Genomic DNA, 19,291 nt, shown 5'->3' on the forward strand with positions numbered 1-19,291 from the left:
ACTGGAAAGTTCACTCCAGGGATATACTGTCTCCATGATTGGAACCTTAGGTCATTTGGTGGTGTCATTTGGGTAAAGTAAGGCTCTTCACCATTTGGGGCCTTTCTGGACAAACTGGATCTCACTCATTTTGGGCCACTGAGTAGTCTTCAGTGCTGTTTGGGGTTAGGCAAATGGTTATTTGGATCTGTTGCAGTCATTCTGGGGTACTGATTGGTGTGAGAAGAGATTGAGGTAGAAAAAAATTCCCAGATACCATATTTGTTTATGTTTGCTTTGAAATACTCCCCTTTTTCGGTTTGCTTTGGCATGCTTTTGCTTCCTTTTAGAATCATGTAAATCATTTGAAGTACCATTCGGAGATTTCTTTGTGAGCCAATATAGAGTTCAAAGTTTTTAAACAACTTGTCCACAAAAAACAACTTGGATTATGAGAGTTAAAGAGACACTGGTGGTGTGTGTGTGAAAAACTGCTGTAAATTGCTCAAAAGTAACAGTGTCTGTGCTGCTTTGCAGCTCCCTAGAAAAGTTTCAGTTATCTGTGACTTAGAAAAACATGATTTTATTGCCACACACCATGGTCTGTATAACTAAAAACATACCTCTGATTCCATGGAACTGTACTTAAAAAGATTGTTAAGAATAGCTTGGGCTGAGGTAATATCCACAGCTGCTTTTCTTGTCCTTTTCTGGGTTTTGACAAGTACAAGCAAGAACCTTCTATATTCACTGATCATGCAGTTACTTGGCTAATGGACGTATAATATAATATATGTTTATTGGGGTTTAAATTTCCCCCATTTGGGGGCTGGGGATTTAGCTCAGTGATTCTGCTGCCTACCTCAAAAGCACGAGTACGATCCCCAGTTACCAGAAAAAGAAATTCCCCCATTTTGAAGAGTCCTTGGTTCATTCTAAAGCAGCTGTGTTTCAAAATATTTGTCAAGACTTGTTTGCTGAAAACTGATTTTTGTCACCAGCCACCTCTATTCCTTAACTTAAAAAATTGACCACAGATGATTAATTGGCAATGCCTTCAGAAAAGAAAAACTTACATTCACAAACAATGAAAGTTGTAAGCATGAGTTACCTGCACGTCAACTCTACCAAAATAAATAGAGCTGCAAAGGTTATGAAAGAGGGATCTTATGCATGACTGTCTAAGAGCAAAAAGCCCTTTTAGTAGGTGTAATGGTTAGATATCTCCTGACTTTGGTTTTCTTTCGATTTGACTTCACAACTTTGAGTGATACTTTTTCAGGCTCAAGTATCTGGCTTCCCTTTGCTTCTGCACCAATAACCTTTGCTGGAATCTGTGCCAATCCAACATGAAACAGTCACCCAGATGGTGTGGCACCTCAAGGCCCTCAAGACTGGGGCTGAAAAAAAAAGCAAGGGGAGAACGGTAATCTGCTCTGTAAATTGAACTTTAAAAGTTAGGTGTTTTTTTTCCCCCTTTAGAGACAAGTGGCTTCCTGAGCCCTAGGGCATAAAGGGCTTTCCTCAGCCCCAGACAAGGAACAGAATATGACAACACCAGGAGTGCCGCAACCCAGGTCCTTTCCCTAAGAAAGGGGACAATGAACTGAACGTAGCTGGAAGTGATAAAACGTGAAGATCTACATTGTCTCTCTGTGTCCTGCCCCTCTGTCTCACTATAAAAAAGACCCTTGCCCATCTGTAACCAGTGAGTTGGTGATGTAAGGAAAATAGGCCCCTTCATTTCTTCAGAGTTAGCTTTGAATAAATTATTTTTCTCCTTTTACCTTTGATTTAGTCAGTGGTATCAGATGAACCTGAAAATAGGAGCCTAAGTGATGAGTAAAAATGGCAGCCTAACCAAGGGTCAGTTAAAAGAGATAATTCAAGCCAATTAATCAAGAGGTGATTAAATTTAGAAATGTAAAAGAAAACACAAGAACAAATGGTAAAGTGTTGGGACAAGACTAGAGAGATAAGGACTCTTTCCAGGAAGGAGACTGCTGCAGGGTGTGCTGAGTTAAACAGCTTTAAAAGGTCATCTCTACCTCTGGACTTGGACTTCTGGACTGAACTGGGGAAAGCGTTAGAGATACAAGATAGCCAGTTCTTTCTGATTTCTCTTGAAACCATTTCCTTTGATCCTGTCCCCATGACATGCACATATACTCTGCCCATTTATATAAGACCAAGACAAAGAAAGCACATTTGGCTTCTTTCCCCTCTTTGTGAATCTCAAACAAGTGCTTTTTCCCTCATGTTATTTCTAATCTCCCAAACTCCTCCTTTGGTTCTCAGACTTATCCTTTAATTTTGAAAGACAAAGAACTTGGGTTTATACAAAACAAACTGTTTCAGTAGCAGGAAATGATAACACAGAGGCTGTCCAGCAAATTTCCCTGGCAAGCCACACTGGCTACAGGAATGAGGGTTCGCTCTGGATAACACAGCCCTCCAGAGGAAGTCCGTGACTCAGAGCCTGAATTCTCTCCCACTTCTGCTAGCTAAGATCCATGCCATAGGCCTTCTGCCTCGTGTAAAAGGAGAAACCCTAAGTGTTATAACGGTACAATGGAAAGGGTTAGAAGACCTTGGTACTACCCTATTCTAAGTTCTCAGTAACATTTCAAGTTACTTTCTCTTCTTGAAAGACAGACAGGTTTAGCCAGCTGGGTTGTAAAATTTTACTGGAGTCAAAAATCCAGTGATCCATTGTCTTCCTGGTGACCCTCATCCCTCTGTAAATGGTGTTTACTCAAAGTAAATCTTCTAAAGTTACACGTTGGTTTATCCTGAGACTTGAAACTAGCCTCTTCTCACCATAAAGGAAAACTTGCTTTGACTGGTGAAAGAAAAAGAATCACAGGTTTGATTCCTATTCTTTGTTTTCTCTTCCTCCCAAGATTAATTCTAATGGTTTAATAATATTAAAATTAATTCTCTTTTACTCAGAGATGACAAAATATCTGAGCAGAGAATATAGTCCAGATATAAATGTATAGTCAGAAATTTTACCTGAGGCTACATTTTCATAGAAAAACCTCAATTTGGACAACATATTCACATTTAACAACTTGAGATTCTGAAATACTGTTGATTTAAGTAAAGATTATTGAATTAAGAAGGAGGTCAATGCTACTGTATGTCATCTCACACATTTTCTTTCATGTTCACTTTTTTCTTTAAAACAGTTAAAAAAAAACTGATCCATTTTTCCATTATGGAGCATTTCAAGAGCATTATTCAAAAATAGGAAACATAAACTCATTTATTGTATTACTAAAAAAAAAAGTGCCGGCTACCTAATTCCTATTTTCAAAAATGACTCTTTTTTCTTTGCATTTTAAGTACAGTTTCAGTCTTATTATTCCCAGACACAGATTTTCTGAGTAGAATCCTATGATTTCAGGCCACATTGGCCCTCAGGGTTTTAGGGCTCCAAAACCCGGGGGAAATGTCAGAGTGAGTTCCCTGAGACATACTTTGGTGTTTCAAGCTCCATTCTGTCAATCCATACACTTCTCATTTTTCATGCTTTCCTATTAGTGCAGATACACATGGAGCAAAATTGTTAGACAATATGTTCCCATTGCTGCTTGCGGGAGAGCATGAGTATGTGTACAAGGGGGAGAGAGAGAATGGGAGGATTCTCAAAACAAAACTTTACGCTTCTTGAAAACAGAAAATGTGCTTACTTTTTACATCTTCTCTTCATGTCTAGAAATAGTTTTTCACACAAGATACTCCAACCATGAAGTTTTCTGGTTGAGTGCTTATTTCAAATTCAAAGTGCAGGATGTGCTAGGTTAGGGTTTCTTCGATTCACCCTTAATTCTTCGGGTGACCCTTCTAACAGCCTCCTTCACCTCCTTGTTACGAAGGGTATAAATAATAGGATTGAGAAAGGGGGTAAGAAAAGCATAAACAAGAGCAATAAATTTATCTCTGCCCTCAGAATGCACTGCAGGTGGCCCCACATACACAATCCAGGCAGAGCCATAGAACAGTGTTACTACAGTTATGTGGGAGGAACAGGTGGATAATGCCTTGGCACGACTGGCAGCTGAGGGCAGCTTCAGCACAGCTTTCAAGATGCCTCCATAGAGCCCTAAAATGATTAGAAGATTGCAGGTGTTGATCAAGCCAATCACCACAATATAGACCTGAGCATGCCAACCTGTGTCCACACAGGCCAACTGCATTAGGGGTGCCAGGTCACAGAAGTAATGGGCCACCTCTCTCAAGCAGTAGGGCAGAGTGGCGGTGAGGCTGGCTGGCACAAGTGCAGATGAGAAGCCAGCCAGCCAGGTGGCCCCTGCTAACCATCTCTGTACCTGTGTGCTCATGAGTGCATGGTAGCGGAGTGGAAGACAGATGGCGAGGTAGCGGTCCAGTGCCATGACACACAAGAGGTAGCACTCAGTTAGTCCCAAGGAATGGAAGACGTACAGCTGTGTGAAGCACAAGTTTGACGAGATGGGTAAACTCCCATGGAGCAAGGTGTGCAGCAGGGTGGGCACCGTGCAGCTGACGTACCAGAGCTCCAGGAAGGACAGCACACTGATGAAGAAGTACATGGGTGTGGAAAGTCCAGAATCTGTCTTAACCAGGACAATGATGAACAAGTTCCCTGAAACAGTAAGGAGATAGATGCACAGGGTGCCCAAGAAGGCAAGAGATCGCATGGTCCCAAAGATATTGAAACCAGCAAGGATGAAGTTCTGGGTCCAGGTGTGGTTGACATGATCCATGATTCCTAGGAACAAGGGGTAAAGGCAGAAGATGAATGACTTCAGCATTCTTTATGCTGAGAAAGTTTTCCTGAACCAATAAAGCAGAATACAAAAGCCTGAAGGGAACTCAGAGATTATCACATCAAACCCCTTCGCATTGCAAAAGAGGAACAGAACACGAGAAGTCAGAAATGATTTACTCGGTATCTGTGGCTGACAGAGTTGGAGAGAGTTCAGGTTTCTTGCTGCTCGCAGCACTTGTCCTAGAGAGGAGCATCCAAGTCTCAGGCTGCAGGCTCTGCTTTCAGACTCCCCTGCTAGGATACAAAAGATAAGAAATGTCTCTTTTTCCCTGTCCTACATTCCCAAGTGAAGTGTTCTGTGACGCTTCAAGACATTTACCCATAGTGTGTACTCTGTATTCAACAGCCAGCCATTCTAACCTGTTAGGAGACTTGCACTTTGGAGAGGATGACTTCTAAGATTCCCTCAGGGAGACTCTGGAATTTAGCAATGTTCTCATTAAAGGCTGACCAGGAGTGAACAGTTGGGGGTACTCTACTGGTATTTCTCAAAGCTCAGAACTGCAGCACAGAAGGAATAATTAAAAGCAGACCGGACACATTGGAAGAATCTCAAAGGGAGGCATGCATAAGTAATCCTCATAGCTTTGGGGAGAAAAAAGAATAAATGAGGTAAGGCCCATATTACACAGGTCAGGAAGGCCTATAGTAGAAAAAAAAAATGTTCTATGAGTAGCTAATTTTGTAAATTTGTTTTGGCACTTTGTAAACTTGCTTTGTCCAAAATGAATATCGAGACTGAACATTTCTCTTTACCACTCTTTTGTCTTCTACAAAACGAAGAAATTTAAATGATTGTTTTTGTTTTCCAGTCTCAGTCTGTGATTCTTGGAAGTCATTAAGACATTTGTCTGAGTCCTGTGATGTGTGGGCTAGGTAAATGTTCCCAGACATTTATTTCTACACCCTTGTAGACCTCACTTAGGACGTTTCGAAGCTACCTCCTTCCTAGTTCTCTTCTTCAGCTGCTTTCATCTCTTCTGCTCATTACCTGACTTTGATGACAATCGAAACTGTTGCATTCGCCATGGTGTCTCTGCTGCCCCAAGGCACTTCCCTAGTTATATTTCTTGTTCCTGGAAATGTGGGTCTCCCAGGGCCTCCTTGCTTTATGTTCCCTGGAGTTGCAACCACCAGCTCTCAGCATAGGTCCCTCTGGGTCAAGAACTTGGGCACAGGGATACTTTACTTTTCAAAACCTTTGCAAACCTCACTTTTGGGTGCTGGAATCTCTTCCCAGGGACACTGCCATCTCCGGGCTGCCGGGAGATTTGCAGTTCTCATAGATCGATCTGTTACAGGGGCACACACCTGTAATTTCAGCACTTTCAGGCCAGAGGGAGAAAGTTTGCAAGTTTGAGCGCAGCCTGGACATTCAGTGAGACCATGTCTCAGACTAAAATAAAAAGAAAGCTCTTTGTGGGTGTAGCATGATGGAAGAATGTCCTTGGGTTCAATCTCCAATATAAAAAGAAGGAAGGAAGGAAGGAAGGAAGGAAGGAAGGAAGGAAGGAAGAGGGGAGGGAGGGAGGGAAAAGACAAGAAAGGGAACCATTTACATACCTTAGAGCATGGGTATAGAATAGCATCTTGCACACTACAGAAGTCAAAGTCACCTTGAAAATTCTCTTTACAAAGAGATTTCTCATTCATCTCTACTGCACTCGTTGCCCCATTAGCACCATCCATAAGCATATCACCTTTCCTTGTCTGCTTACCCTCTCTAGCTCCTCTTGCCGGCTATCACCCTGCTTCTCTGGTGTACATCATGGCTTACTCATTTTCACACTTATTGCTTTTGAAATGGCTCAAACACAGTTCTCAGTGCAGTGTTCTAAGTCTCTATCAACACAATCGCTAACATTTCTTACTTCACACTCCTTACCATTATTTTTGGGATGGAAACCCTCATGAGGCTAGTCAACTATTTTATGATCACTTTTAATTATATTCAAACCGGATTACTTTCATCATAAGTTCTGAGTTTAGCATCTGAGCTGTGATCTCAGCTAAGTACTATCTCTGGCTATCCACCTGGATGGGTATGGAGTTCAGGGAACCCATACAAGAACAATTATCTATTGGTAGTAAAGTATTTGAATAATTCATAAATCCAAATATACTTCATTTTTTTTCAGAGAGGTGGGGGCAAGCAAGATGCTAAGTTAAATTTATGGCAAGGAGGTAATCATAAAGCTTAAAAATCATTGCATTAAATAGGAAGAAAACATTAAGTATCCTAAGATTAACTTAGAGAAGTTTTTTAAACAAAAACACTGATTTTTTTTTTAATGAGGAGAACAAAAAAGCTATTTGTTTAATACAATGTTTATGTAAACTGAAAGACTGGAAATTGTCTTCTCGGTATTTGGAAAGTTTGAGAATCTCAGATTTATCCCACATTTGCCCTATGTCCCACTTTCTCTGGAATACTTGGCAGTTCTCCAGGGTGGATATTTGCAAAATGCCTTCTCTGCATTTCTGTATCTCCAACATTTCCAAACACTAAGACACCCCCTGTTTTCATCTGTATTTCAAAGCCAATATAGATTCACCTACTCTCCATTCTTCACATTCACGTTGGGCTGTACTCTGAGGACCATATTAACTCTGTTTCGATACTTCCGTATATTCTTATCGCGCATGCACTTCTACATTCCTCTTCTGTGATCCAGATTCCAAGACAGACTTTCCACCTCAGCTGAGTATCTGGATATAATTGCCTATTTGTACATGCATTATTAACTGGGAAGTATAAAATGCTCACACAGTGGTACCTCAGCACACTATTAATCTGACATAAATCCCTAAGTACAGGAATTATAGACATTATTTAGAACCACTTGGTGCAGAAATATATTTTAAAGGCTTGAAGCTTTCCTGTGTGGTCTTGGTACATTCAAGAGCGCTGTCTCTTCCCCTTTGTATCTTTGCTTATCTGTGGAGAGTATTTACTCAGGATTTACTCTGCTTTCAGAATGGAGCAAAAGAAAAGAATAAACCCTGACACCATCAAGTAAATAATGATTTTGGAAGAAAGATAAAATCTACCATTAATTATGTTAAAAAGCTTAGGAAACAAAAAGCAGAGTTCAGCATGTTGAAGAAGTCACAGTATCATTTTACTTACAATACCATGTGATTTTTAGAAACTGAGTGCTTTTAAGATTTCATTCATGTAAAATTTGATTATATTTGTGTATATTATTTAAAAACATAATTTAATAGAAGTGATGAGTACAACTAAAATATTACAAGACATAAGGGAAATGACAGTTGTTTAAACTATCTTCTTTTTTCACTCCAGACCTTATTCTGCAAAAAAAGGAAAAGAAAAAAAGAAGAAAGAAAAGAAAAGAAAGGAAAGAGTAATATTGTCTTTTCCTTAAGCTATTTACTATATGGGTCCAGGGTGAGACAGGTCTTCAAATAAGCCGATGCTATAAAAATATAGGTTACATAGATTTATTTTAACACAAGACAAAATTTCACTTCATATATACTAAGCTAGATTTGAAATTTAAAAGTATAGCAAGATATAATGTCTGAGTTTTCAGATTCACAAACATTAAGAGTTTATAAGAGACGATTGAAATTGCTACTTTCATTCAATTTTTCATGTTGAATAAAATACCATAATTACATTTGAAGAAAATGTAGTGCTCTTTACCCAAATTACACATGGATTTGCAATATCACCCAGGAAGCCCACTTCTAAAACATGTGTGCAATATCTATGAAACAACTCAGACACAGAGTTATTTCTTACAGTGTTGTTTTTAATAGCCAAAGACTGGAAGCAACATGAGAGCCTTCCACAAAGAACTGGTGAAATTAAAAGCACAATGGAATACCATAGAGCTATTGTTCTAAAATGAGCAAGAACTCTGTAAGAAAACGGAAATATCTCCAACACTTATCATTAAGAAAAGACAAAGTAAGGTGGAAACGTTGTATATTGTATGGGATTTTATACACAAGAATGGGAAATAAAAAAATATTGGTCTCTTCTGGGATTTGCAGAAGAAGCATAGCAATCACAGGAAAAACTATTGAAGTTCATCTCTTTCTGGGACAGGCAACACATCCAAAGGAGCACATAGGTCAGAGAGTTGGAGGAAGACCTGTTTTTGTAAATCTTTTCAGGTTGCTTTGATTTTGGAACCTTAAGGCAAATTATGCTTTTTTAAAAATCTGTGAAATTGTTATATGTCATTGTTTGTGCAAAGCAGGCCTGGTTTCCACTGGACATCCATGGTGCTTATTAACAGATCTTCCTTTTGCTCTCTTATGTACTTCCATCTGGACTGCAAACTGTACAAACATCCCACCTGACAGGATGTGAGCCCTTCTGTTAGTACAGTGAGTAGTGGGATTGTGCTGCTGTCTAGCCCTGGCCTTTTCTTGTCTTTAGTTTCAGAGTCCTATACAAACAAACACCACCACTGAAGAAGTGGCCAAGAGTTACTCCAATATATCACACACTTAACATGGGTTCCCATTGTGTTTTCGCCTCCACATCATAGCACTTATAAAAAGTGATGGCATTTACAGTGTACAGTGAGGGAGACAGAAAGGTTGCTTCCTTTCAGAAGCTTTCCTGCTTCAGAAACTCCAGTGAACTTTATCTGACCCTTCACAAGGTAGGTGGGAGGGTGACTTGGGAACTTTGAATACACTTTAGTTGCAAGAGTTGAGAAGCTCTAAGGATGTGCTAAGGATGACCTAAATTGTGCATCCTAAAGAGAAAATCCTGAGGAAGTTGCAAGGGAAAGAAATATTGTAGAATGAAACGCAAGGGGAGTTGGGAGTTATGGATAGATACATGAAAGGGATTTTCTCCTCTTGGAGAAGAACTAAAAGTCATTCATTTGATGTTGAAGCATTTGTTCATTTGTTGTTTCATTCATGCGTTTGTGCAAATGTGGCCTCCTGGGTGTGCTGGGAAACATATGAATAGAAAATCAGCAGCATATGCTGTAAACTGCTGAGTCTTCAGTACATAAACACATAGAACACAAGAATCCAATGTAGCCTGGTGTAGTCAGAACTTAATAATTACATTTTTTATCTTCATTTAATTTATTGGTACATTTTAGGTATACAATACAGTTACATTCATCATTGGAGTCTCATACCTATACAAGACTTATCAGGTTGTTATTTTTCCCCATTCCCTAGCCCTCCCCTTATCTCCTCTACTCTTCCCTATTTACAAAGTCATTGTTTCCATGTTTTTCCTTTTCACATATTTTTTCTTTTCCCTTTTTACCTTTCCCCTACCCCTCCCACTTCCTCTCCTCTTTTAGACTTTTTTTTTCCTATTACACAATATCAGTTATACATTTCAAAAGAATGGATAGGTAGGGCATTATGCCTGCAGGCTTGGCAGTAACTTGTGACTAAGCATAAACTTTTTTTTTTTTTAATCTTTAAGCCCCAGAGATCCTCTTCTGAAGACTGAAATTAAATGCCAATCATGAAATATTTACTAGGTTCCTATGATGCATGAGATGTACAGGAGGTACGCTGCTTGGTGGTATGGAAGAATCAAACGAATAAAACATAATCTAGTCTATATGTAGGAAACTTGTATGTTTGAGAAGAGAAACCTAAAACATTTAACAAGAAACAGTACATGATTCCTAAATTTTGTAGTCCTAGATTTAAATGATATGTACATTCAAAGAAACAAATTAAAAAAGATTGCGGTAATTGACATAATTTTTAGAGTTAATATGGAGCTTAAGATTGACAGTTTGATTAAGCAAAAGAATTTCAAAAGCAAATGTATAGAGCTCCAAGGAGTCTGGCCTGGCTTCAGGGAAGTGTTTCAGATGGACACTAGGATGAAATCAGATTATCTGAGAAGGCTGGATCGAATCATGGTTGCATTTGAAAATTGGGCAGCATAAGGTGGGTGTGTTGTGAAGCACAGAGGAACCCTGGTTTCTGAGTAAGAGCCATATATATTTGGAGGGAGGCTAGATAGAACTGTGACAGTGGATTGGGGACTCAGACTTTCGTGGCATTGAGGCAGTTAGAGTTAATGGTGCCTAATGGCTTAATTTAAAAGAAGCAAAACTTGAATTTAGAAAAACGCTTGATCCTCTTCATTGAGAATACTCAGCTCTCACCAATGTTTTTGCCCTAATTTCTTTGAAAAGTGTTGTCCCCATAGAATTAAAAACTCCCTGAGCAGCAAAGAATTTGAGCAGGTGTCCACAGCCAATGTCTCACTGTGCAGATAGCAAATGAGCCTGATGACATTGTGCCAAGATAAGCCAGGCATCTGTGGTGATCTAGGGTTGAATCTGTGTCCATTTACAGCAATTCCAGTAATATTTGTACTTTGATTATGTGAATAGTGGCTGGATTTTCTTTTTTTGAAGAAAGGCTAAGAAGATTACTTAAAATGTATTTGAGGGCAACAATCAACAATTAACATTTCTTGCATAGGGCAGACATTCAAAGACAATTGATTCCTTCTTTTTAGCAGTGAGATATATAACATTGAGAAACATGAAAAGTATTCAAGACTCAAGTAGTACTTAGTCTCAGCTGGAGTTTTAGTCCTGTCTTTCTCATTAATTGGGGGAATATCTTTTAGTAGATATTTGGTCTGAATTCACTAATTATTAACGTACGGAGGGTGAATTTAATGAGTAATTTTCAGAATGTTCAACATAAAAATGGAAAGTAAGGTGGGGAGAAGTGTTGGTATAATCAGAGATTAAGATCTCATCTCTGTGTTATGGTGTAGACATAGAACATCTCCAAAGGCTCTTTTGTTTGAAGGGTCATTGGAATACAGGGGTGATAAAGCTTACTTGCCATTAAGAGGTGGGGTCAGGTTGGACGTGGATCCCTGGGACGTGACATGGAATGCTATCTCTCCCTTCCTACCTCCTCTCTTCTTTCTCTGGATTCTGGTTGCCATGGGTTGAGCACCTCTTCCTCCACCACGTGCCAGGCAGGTGCAGTGTCACTGAGCTAACCCGTTCTCAGCATAACATTTAAGTCACAGATCTATCTCCGCAAACCCAGATTGCAGATTTCTTCTGATGTACAAAGCATGCTTCAGAGGTGGATTTCGGCAGTCCACTGCGTGCATACCCCCCAACACACAAGTATCTTTATTTTGAATAACATTTCTCTCTTATTAGTGTCTGGAGGATTATCTCATTTGACATGATTTCTGAAAATGTTTCTTTCTTCCACAAAGTGTTTATCCAGCCACATTTCCTAAGTACATAAAAAGAAAATATATTTTCTCATTGAAATTTTCCCTTTTGGGGATTTCCGTGTATTTTTTAAAGCCATGTATCCCCAAGTCCTAGCACTTAGAACACTCAGGAAGTACCATTCCCTTAAGTGAGCTATAGTCCAGGTAATGCCAGGAAACCTGCCGAGAGCTGCAATCACAGCAGAAAGGCATGTAAGTCACCTTTTGAAGGAAAATAAAAAAATAAGAACAGCCCATCTATTAAAAAGGAAATAGTTAATTGAAAGAATGTGTACAGCACATCATTCAGATATCAGCTTTTTCAAAACTTTTATACTTTTATACTAAAACTAATATACTATATATTAATAGCAGAGGCATATAATATTATATGACATTGTAAAACAGTTGTGCATACTGACCAGATCTAAGTGAAGTTATATGACAAGGTTAATGCTATCTCTGCTTGACAATCCACCTTGCCTGCAGAGCTCATCTGTCTTATTTGTATACATTAAAGAAAAATAGGACAGTATTGCTATAAATTTACTTTACTATATTAAGGGAAAATAGGACGGTATTGCTATAAATTTACTCTACTACATTAAAGGAAAATAGGACAGTATTGCTATAAATTTACCCTACATGCAAAATGCAAACCTTCCTATTTGTCACGAACTATAAAATATCCAGTATATGTTAGGATGTCAAAAAGCATGTCTGACATGAAAGATTAACAAAGATTCAGAAACTCTACCTGTGACTAATAATTTTAGAGGAATCTAAAAAAAATTTAGTCTCTGTTTTACAAAAGAAGAAAATATAAACTTTCAAAACAGGTTTTATTTTTTAAAGTGAGATTTACATCTTCCTTCTGATCAACTTTGAAGAGATCTTGAAAAAACTGAAAATGCTTCTGACAGTTTTTAAGCTGAGTCCACTGTGGAGCCCTTTGCAAAATAACCTGTAAGTGCTTGCTCAGGAATTTAAACTCTGTATTCTTTCAACTTTCTCATATGGACTTAATACCTTTCCACATGGCTCATTTTAGTTCAGATTCTAAAGGCTACTAGAAAAAAGCTTCAGATTCAAAATAGTGTTTTGCATATAAACCAAATTCTAATTTGTATTTTCTTATACTGCTATTACCCTCATAAGTTATTGAATATAATTAAAATTATTTTATGTCTTAACTACTTGATGTATGGCAGAAACTCCTATTGTCAGATTATGCCAGATTATGTCAACAGACATTTACTTCTACACATACTTATTTTTGTTTCTTAGTTTTAAATTATGAATGGCTATGGAAAGTTTTTTACTCCTGCATCAAATAAAATGAGTGCATTTTTCATTAATTTGTTAGATGATAAATTACATTATTCACTTCTTAAATGTTAAATCAATCTTACATTCCTAACATACACCAAACTCAACCCTAATTCCTTTCTACAAATTACAGCATTTAGTTTGTGAGTACAGACTTTGGAGAGAGCCTTTTGAGTATTTGTTAACAAATAAGATTAATTGCAAATTTTTTCAAGTTGCATTATTTGTTTATTTTGGAGTCAGTGTGAGGCTAGCTTTATAAAATGAATAGTAGGTTGAGTTTCCGGTGTTTGGATTACCCAAAGAATTTCTGTAAAACTAGGGGCTATTTTCAGTACTTGGTAGATAGGTTGATATATTCTAGGCCTAATGAATTAAATAATATATTTTACTTTTAATTCAATATTATTAAATTTTTTCATTGCTTCTGAAGTTGATATTAGCAATTTTCAATTTTTATGGAAAAGATTATCTTCCATTTAATATTTTAACAGATTAGCATACATTGTCATAATTTTAAATATTACTGAAACTGTATTTATAAAACTTTTTTTTTGGTACTGGGGACTGAAGTTGGGACTTTGTGCTTGCAAGGCAGGCAGTGGAACAACTGAGCTAAATCCCTGGCCCCCTTATAAAACATTTTTTTAAAGTTTTTTAATCCTTATTCTTTAAAAAATTTTTCTTCTGTCCCTTTCATTTTTGTTCTTTGGAAGTCTGGAGAGTGTTTATTGGAAATAAGGAGAAAAATAGCTCCTGAATTACCAGGAAGGGTCCTGAATTGATGACACACATTCTCTTTTAGTGTTTATTAATCTTATGTAAAATTTATTTTGATTTATCACTAGGAAAAAAACTTTTTAGTATCAAATATATAGACAAATTTATCATTTAGTTACTTAATTTTAATACAATTCTAACATTATTTGAAGCAAGAATCTATCCTATTTAAAATATATATCATATTAATGTTAATAATTCCTTTCATTTTGTTGAGAATAGTTTTAATGGTCCAGCAATTCAATTTATGATTCTTGAAATTGATGTATATTCCATACACTGTCAATGTATAGGTCTTTTTAATTATGCTCTTTACATTTTTCATAGTTTTACCCATCTTCTGTCTGCCTGGTATGTTGTTTACTCAATGGAGATTTTTCAAGCATCTAACCAAGAGAGTTGGTGCGAGTATCAGTCAGTTTTCAGTGGCTGAGCCAAAATGCCTGATATGCACAACTTCAAGGAAGAAAGATTTATCAAAATAAACCTTCTGCTCTAAGAGGTTTCCATCCATATTTGGCCGACTCCAAGGTAGAAACATTATTACAGATGGGCCTTGTGAAGCTCAGCTTCTAATTTACGGCACGCAGAAGCAGAGAAGACAAGAAGAGCAGCAGAGAGAAGAAAGTGGCTGCGGACAGGGCACACCCTTCAAAGGCGCAGCCCAGTGTCCTGCTTCCTCCAGTTCGGCCTCGCGTCCTCCCAGTCCCTCTTGATAACGAATTAATCACTGAAGTAACACCTCGATGAGGTTAGCACCCTACATATATGAGCCTTGGCGGGCATTTCATATTTAAACTGCAGCAGGGCATTCATTTACCTTACGGTTGTCTAACCTGATCCTGATGCAGTGCTGGGAGACTGTATGGCACAGTAACTAATATTCACAGCTTGGGCCAGAAGCCCAGAGGGAAAGAACCAAACTCAGTGCAGAGATCTGTGTGTCCTATTCCTTTTTCCCCAAGCTACAAATCAGGTTAGGTCAGTGGTTGCAGGTTTTAACTTGCATTCAAATGATTTTGCAGTCTAATATAACATAGATTGCTAGACCTTGCTCTGCAAATCTCTTGTTAGTGGACCTGGGATGCACATTCTCATTAAAATAAAAATATTTACCTAAGACGAAGATTTACATGAGAAGATTCCAAATAATATATCAGGCATCATGGAATTAGACAGGAGCGTGGGATGATTCAGTGAAGTATGGATCCAAGTCCTGCTTCCAGAAAGGACGGTAGAAATGAAACGGGTGAGCAGGCAGGCCTTTGAAAATCCCCTGGCTACAGGAATGAGTATTCTTGAAGATAATACAGCCCTCCAAAGAAAGTCTGATTTACAGCCTACACTCCCTCCCTCTTTACTGTGTGATACTCATGGCCACAAGTTTCTGTCTTGGGAAAAAGGAAAAAGGAAAAGGAAGAGAGACAGAGGGAGAGAGAGAGGGAGAGGGAGAGGGAGAGGGAGAGGGAGGGGGAGAAGGAGAAAGAGAAAGAGAAAGAGACTAAGTATTGCTATGGTGCAATAGGAAGACTTAGAGACCTTGGTGCTAGCCCATTCCCAGGCTAATTCTAAATTCCTTGGTAAACTTTCAAGCTATTTCTTAACTATTGACTTAATTTTCTCTGCTGGGAGGATAGATGGGTTTTTGCCAGGTGACATTTTCAATGCTGCTCAAGACAGAAGTTCAGCAATTCTTTGTTTTCTTTTTGGAATTTTTCTCTCTGTAAATGATGTTTACGCAAAGGAAGTCTTTAAAAGTTGTGACTTGGTATACCCTGAAAGTTGAAAGCAGCCTCTTCTCATCACAGGGAAAATTGCTGTGACTTGGGAAAGAAAAGAATCACAGGTTTGATTCCTAATCTTATTGTTTCTCTGCCACAAGATTAATTTTTTGTAGTTTAATGATGTTAAACTTGATTTCTTTTACTTAGGACACATCAAATGTCTAAAGAAGAGAATGCAGTCCTGATCTTAGCTTGATGGTTAGAGAAAACTTATCTAAAATTATACTATCATAAAAAAGCTAAAATCAGACAACTTTCCACATTTAGCATGACCTTTTAAACTATTCATGTTTTTCATCAGAATTATTAAATTATGAAAGAGACCCAAAATCATTTATGTCACCCAGCACAGATTGCACTCAGTGCATCCTCTTTAAAATCAGTTAAAATGAACACCATGCCCATTAGAAAGCATTTCACAATCATTATTAAAAAGGGACAACCCATTTTCTAGTCCCTCTTCTGTCTCTCTTAGATAGAAGCTGTCTTTCAATAAATTTTCCGACTCTTAAAATTTGTTTAATTAAATATAAGATACACAAAACAAACCCTATCACTTAGAAAATTTAAAGGGCTGATGAAAGGATTCCTGCCTGCAAAATAAATCTTCACTTTGTTTTTATTAAAGCTGTGGCCATATTATCCTGCAACAGAGAGTCTCTGAGGAGAATCCTATAGTTCTGGGGCTTCTCTGAAGAGATCCTATCGAGAAATACCAGCTCCACGCTCAGGTTATTAGGCTCAGGGAAAGGTCTGAGACTTTGAGAAAAAGTCAGAGTAAGTTTCTGTGAATTCCTTAGTATCTCATTTACCACCTGCTTGATCTTTCTTTCTTTTCTTTTTTTTTTTATACCAGGGAATGAACTAGGGTCCTTGTGCTTGCAAGGCAGAACCACTGAGCTAATTCCCCAGCCTTGCTTGATCTTTCTTAAAAAAATCTTTCTTGATCAAAACACCAGGGCCTGTATTGTTTCCTCAAATTCTGTCAACAGCACTCAATCACTCTCCAAATTTTAAGTCTAAAAATTTGTACAACATTCTTTGTGTGTGTGTGTGTGTGTGTGTGTGTGTTAGAGAGAGAGAGAGAGAGAGAGAGAGAGAGACCTGACTGAGCTAAAGTGACTCCATGTTGGCCAGCTAATGGCCCAGAGACTGTTGTTTCACCCTCCCCTTATCTTCAACAGGGAAAACTGCTTAAACCCGAAATTCTTTTAAGATCTTAGAACATCTTGTAGGCATCTGTAACCATCAACTCGTGGCTGCTGAATACATGACAGTTGGCCATGAATCAGCAGACCATTAACCTTTGCCACCGGACTGCAAGCTTTGAATGTTAACTCCCCCTGTATCCCCTTATAAGAAAACCTCAGCCCCTGAGCTAGCGCCTCTCTGAGCTACTCGGCTCCGGGAGTGCCATCTGGCCAGACTAATAAAGGTCTGTTTCATTTCCAAACTTGCCTGGTGTGCTCCTTCCTGGTGTTTCTCTCAGCTATTGAGCTCCTCGGAGCGGTAGGTAAAGCTCTTGGGCTTACATTTGTACCAAGGATTGATCTCAGTGCTTTCGAGGCAGGTGGCAGCACCAGTGAGCTAAATCTCCAACCCATCATTCTATTTTTTGCATTGTTATTTCTTAAATTATGTGGTCATGTTCCTATACTAATAGATTGAGGGATGATATTTCTCTATATTACTCAATTTCTCCTAATCTACAAATCAGACCATTTTAGTTTTATAGTTCAAATATTGTTCCATTGATTGATTGACTAATGAGGATTTTCTTGACTAATGCCCTAAAACCTATAATTACCAAGCAGAGACTGTGATAGCACACAACCTCATGTTTTTTTCAATATACCCCTAAACTTTTGCATGGTTCTTTTAACAGCCTCTTTTACTTCCCTGTTGCGAAGGGTATAAATAATTGGATTGAGAAAAGGAGTAAGAAATGTGTACACCAAGGACATAAGTTTGTCTCTGCCCTCAGCACGGACCGCAGGTGGCCCCACATACACAATGAAAGCAGAACCAAAGAACAGTGTCACAACGATTATATGAGAGGAACAGGTAGAGAAGGCCTTGGCCCGACTGGCAGCTGAGGGCAGCTTCAGCACAGCTTTCAAGATGCCTCCATAGAGCCCTAAAATGATTAGAAGATTGCAGGTGTTGATCAAGCCAATCACCACAATATAGACCTGAGCATGCCAGCCTGTGTCCACACAGGCCAACTGCATTAGGGGTGCCAGGTCACAGAAGTAATGGGCTACCTCTCTCAAGCAGTAGGGCAGAGTGGCAGTGAGGCTGGCTGGCACAAGTGCAGATGAGAAGCCAGCCAGCCAGGTGGCCCCTGCTAACCATCTCTGTACCTGTGCGCTCATGAGTGCATGGTAATGGAGTGGGCGACAGATGGCGAGGTAGCGGTCCAGTGCCATGACACACAACAGAAAGCACTCAGTCATGCCCAAGGAATGGAAGAAATACAGCTGTGTGAAGCACAAAGTCGACAAGATAGATAAACTCCCATGGAGCAAGGTGTGCAGCAGGATGGGCACCGTGCTACTGACGTACCAGAGCTCCAGGAAGGACAGCACACTGATGAAGAAGTACATCGGTGTGGAGAGCCCAGAATCTGTCTTAACCAGGAAAATGATGAACAAGTTTCCTGCAAGGGCAAGGAGATAAATGCACAGAGTGCCCACGAAGGCAAGAAATCGTATGGTCCCAGAGCTATTGAAACCAGCAAGGATGAAGTTCTGGGTCCAGGTGTGGTTGACATGATCCATGATTCCTAGGAATGAGTGGCAAGGGAAGAAGATTACTAAGTGCAAGATTCTATCGAAAAGTGCAGATTATCAGATTGACCCCCTTTACTTTGCAAAAGAGAAACTGAATACTAGAAGTCAGAAAAGATTTGCTCAATAACACTCTAACAGAGTTGGAGGGGAGTTAAGATTCCTCGCTTCACAAAGAGGCCCTGGTTCTACTGAGTAGTACCAGTGTGTTGTGCTCTGGGATTTTCTCCCACATTCCTTGCCAGGAATCTTAAGTAAGAAAACTTCTATTGCTCCCTCTCCCACATTCCCAAATGAAATACTCCATGACACCCTAAAATATCAACCCATACCATATATTCTTACTCAAAACCCAGATATACGAAACTATTAGAAAGGAGACAAATGCTTTCTAGAAAATGATTTCTAAGATTCCTTCAATGAGTTTCTCTGGAACTCAACGATATTGTCATTATTGGCTGAATGAGGACAAGATGAGGAAGAAACAATTGGGGGAATTCTGCTACCATTTTTCAAAGCCCAAACTATAAAACTGGATGAATAATTAATTAGCAGATAGGGTACATTTTGTATAAGGATCCGGAGGGAG

General features: G+C 38.8%; 2 protein-coding genes across 2 annotated transcripts; both read right to left on the reverse strand.

Moving 5' to 3' along the window:
- Positions 1–3,785: 3,785 nt before the first annotated feature.
- On the reverse strand, positions 3,786–4,730 carry LOC104855649 (olfactory receptor 6N1). The gene has a single exon (XM_010614555.1). The coding sequence runs from the start codon at positions 4,728–4,730 to the stop codon at positions 3,786–3,788; it is 945 nt and encodes a 314-aa protein (XP_010612857.1).
- Positions 4,731–17,748: 13,018 nt separating this feature from the next.
- Positions 17,749–18,693, reverse strand: LOC104855639 (olfactory receptor 10C1). Its single transcript, XM_010614546.1, has one exon. It carries the CDS (start codon positions 18,691–18,693, stop codon positions 17,749–17,751), a length of 945 nt encoding a protein of 314 aa, XP_010612848.1.
- Between the last annotated feature and the right edge of the window lie 598 nt (positions 18,694–19,291).

Source organism: Fukomys damarensis, unplaced genomic scaffold (assembly GCF_012274545.1).
Source record: "Fukomys damarensis isolate Sample0158 unplaced genomic scaffold, DMR_v1.0_HiC HiC_scaffold_19, whole genome shotgun sequence".
Lineage (NCBI taxonomy): Eukaryota > Metazoa > Chordata > Mammalia > Rodentia > Bathyergidae > Fukomys > Fukomys damarensis.

Excerpts from the sequence above, each read along its gene's own strand:
- LOC104855649 (XM_010614555.1), bottom strand. The coding sequence starts at position 4,730 with ATGGATCATGTCAACCACACCTGGACCCAGAACTTCATCCTTGCTGGT.
- LOC104855639 (XM_010614546.1), bottom strand. The coding sequence starts at position 18,693 with ATGGATCATGTCAACCACACCTGGACCCAGAACTTCATCCTTGCTGGT.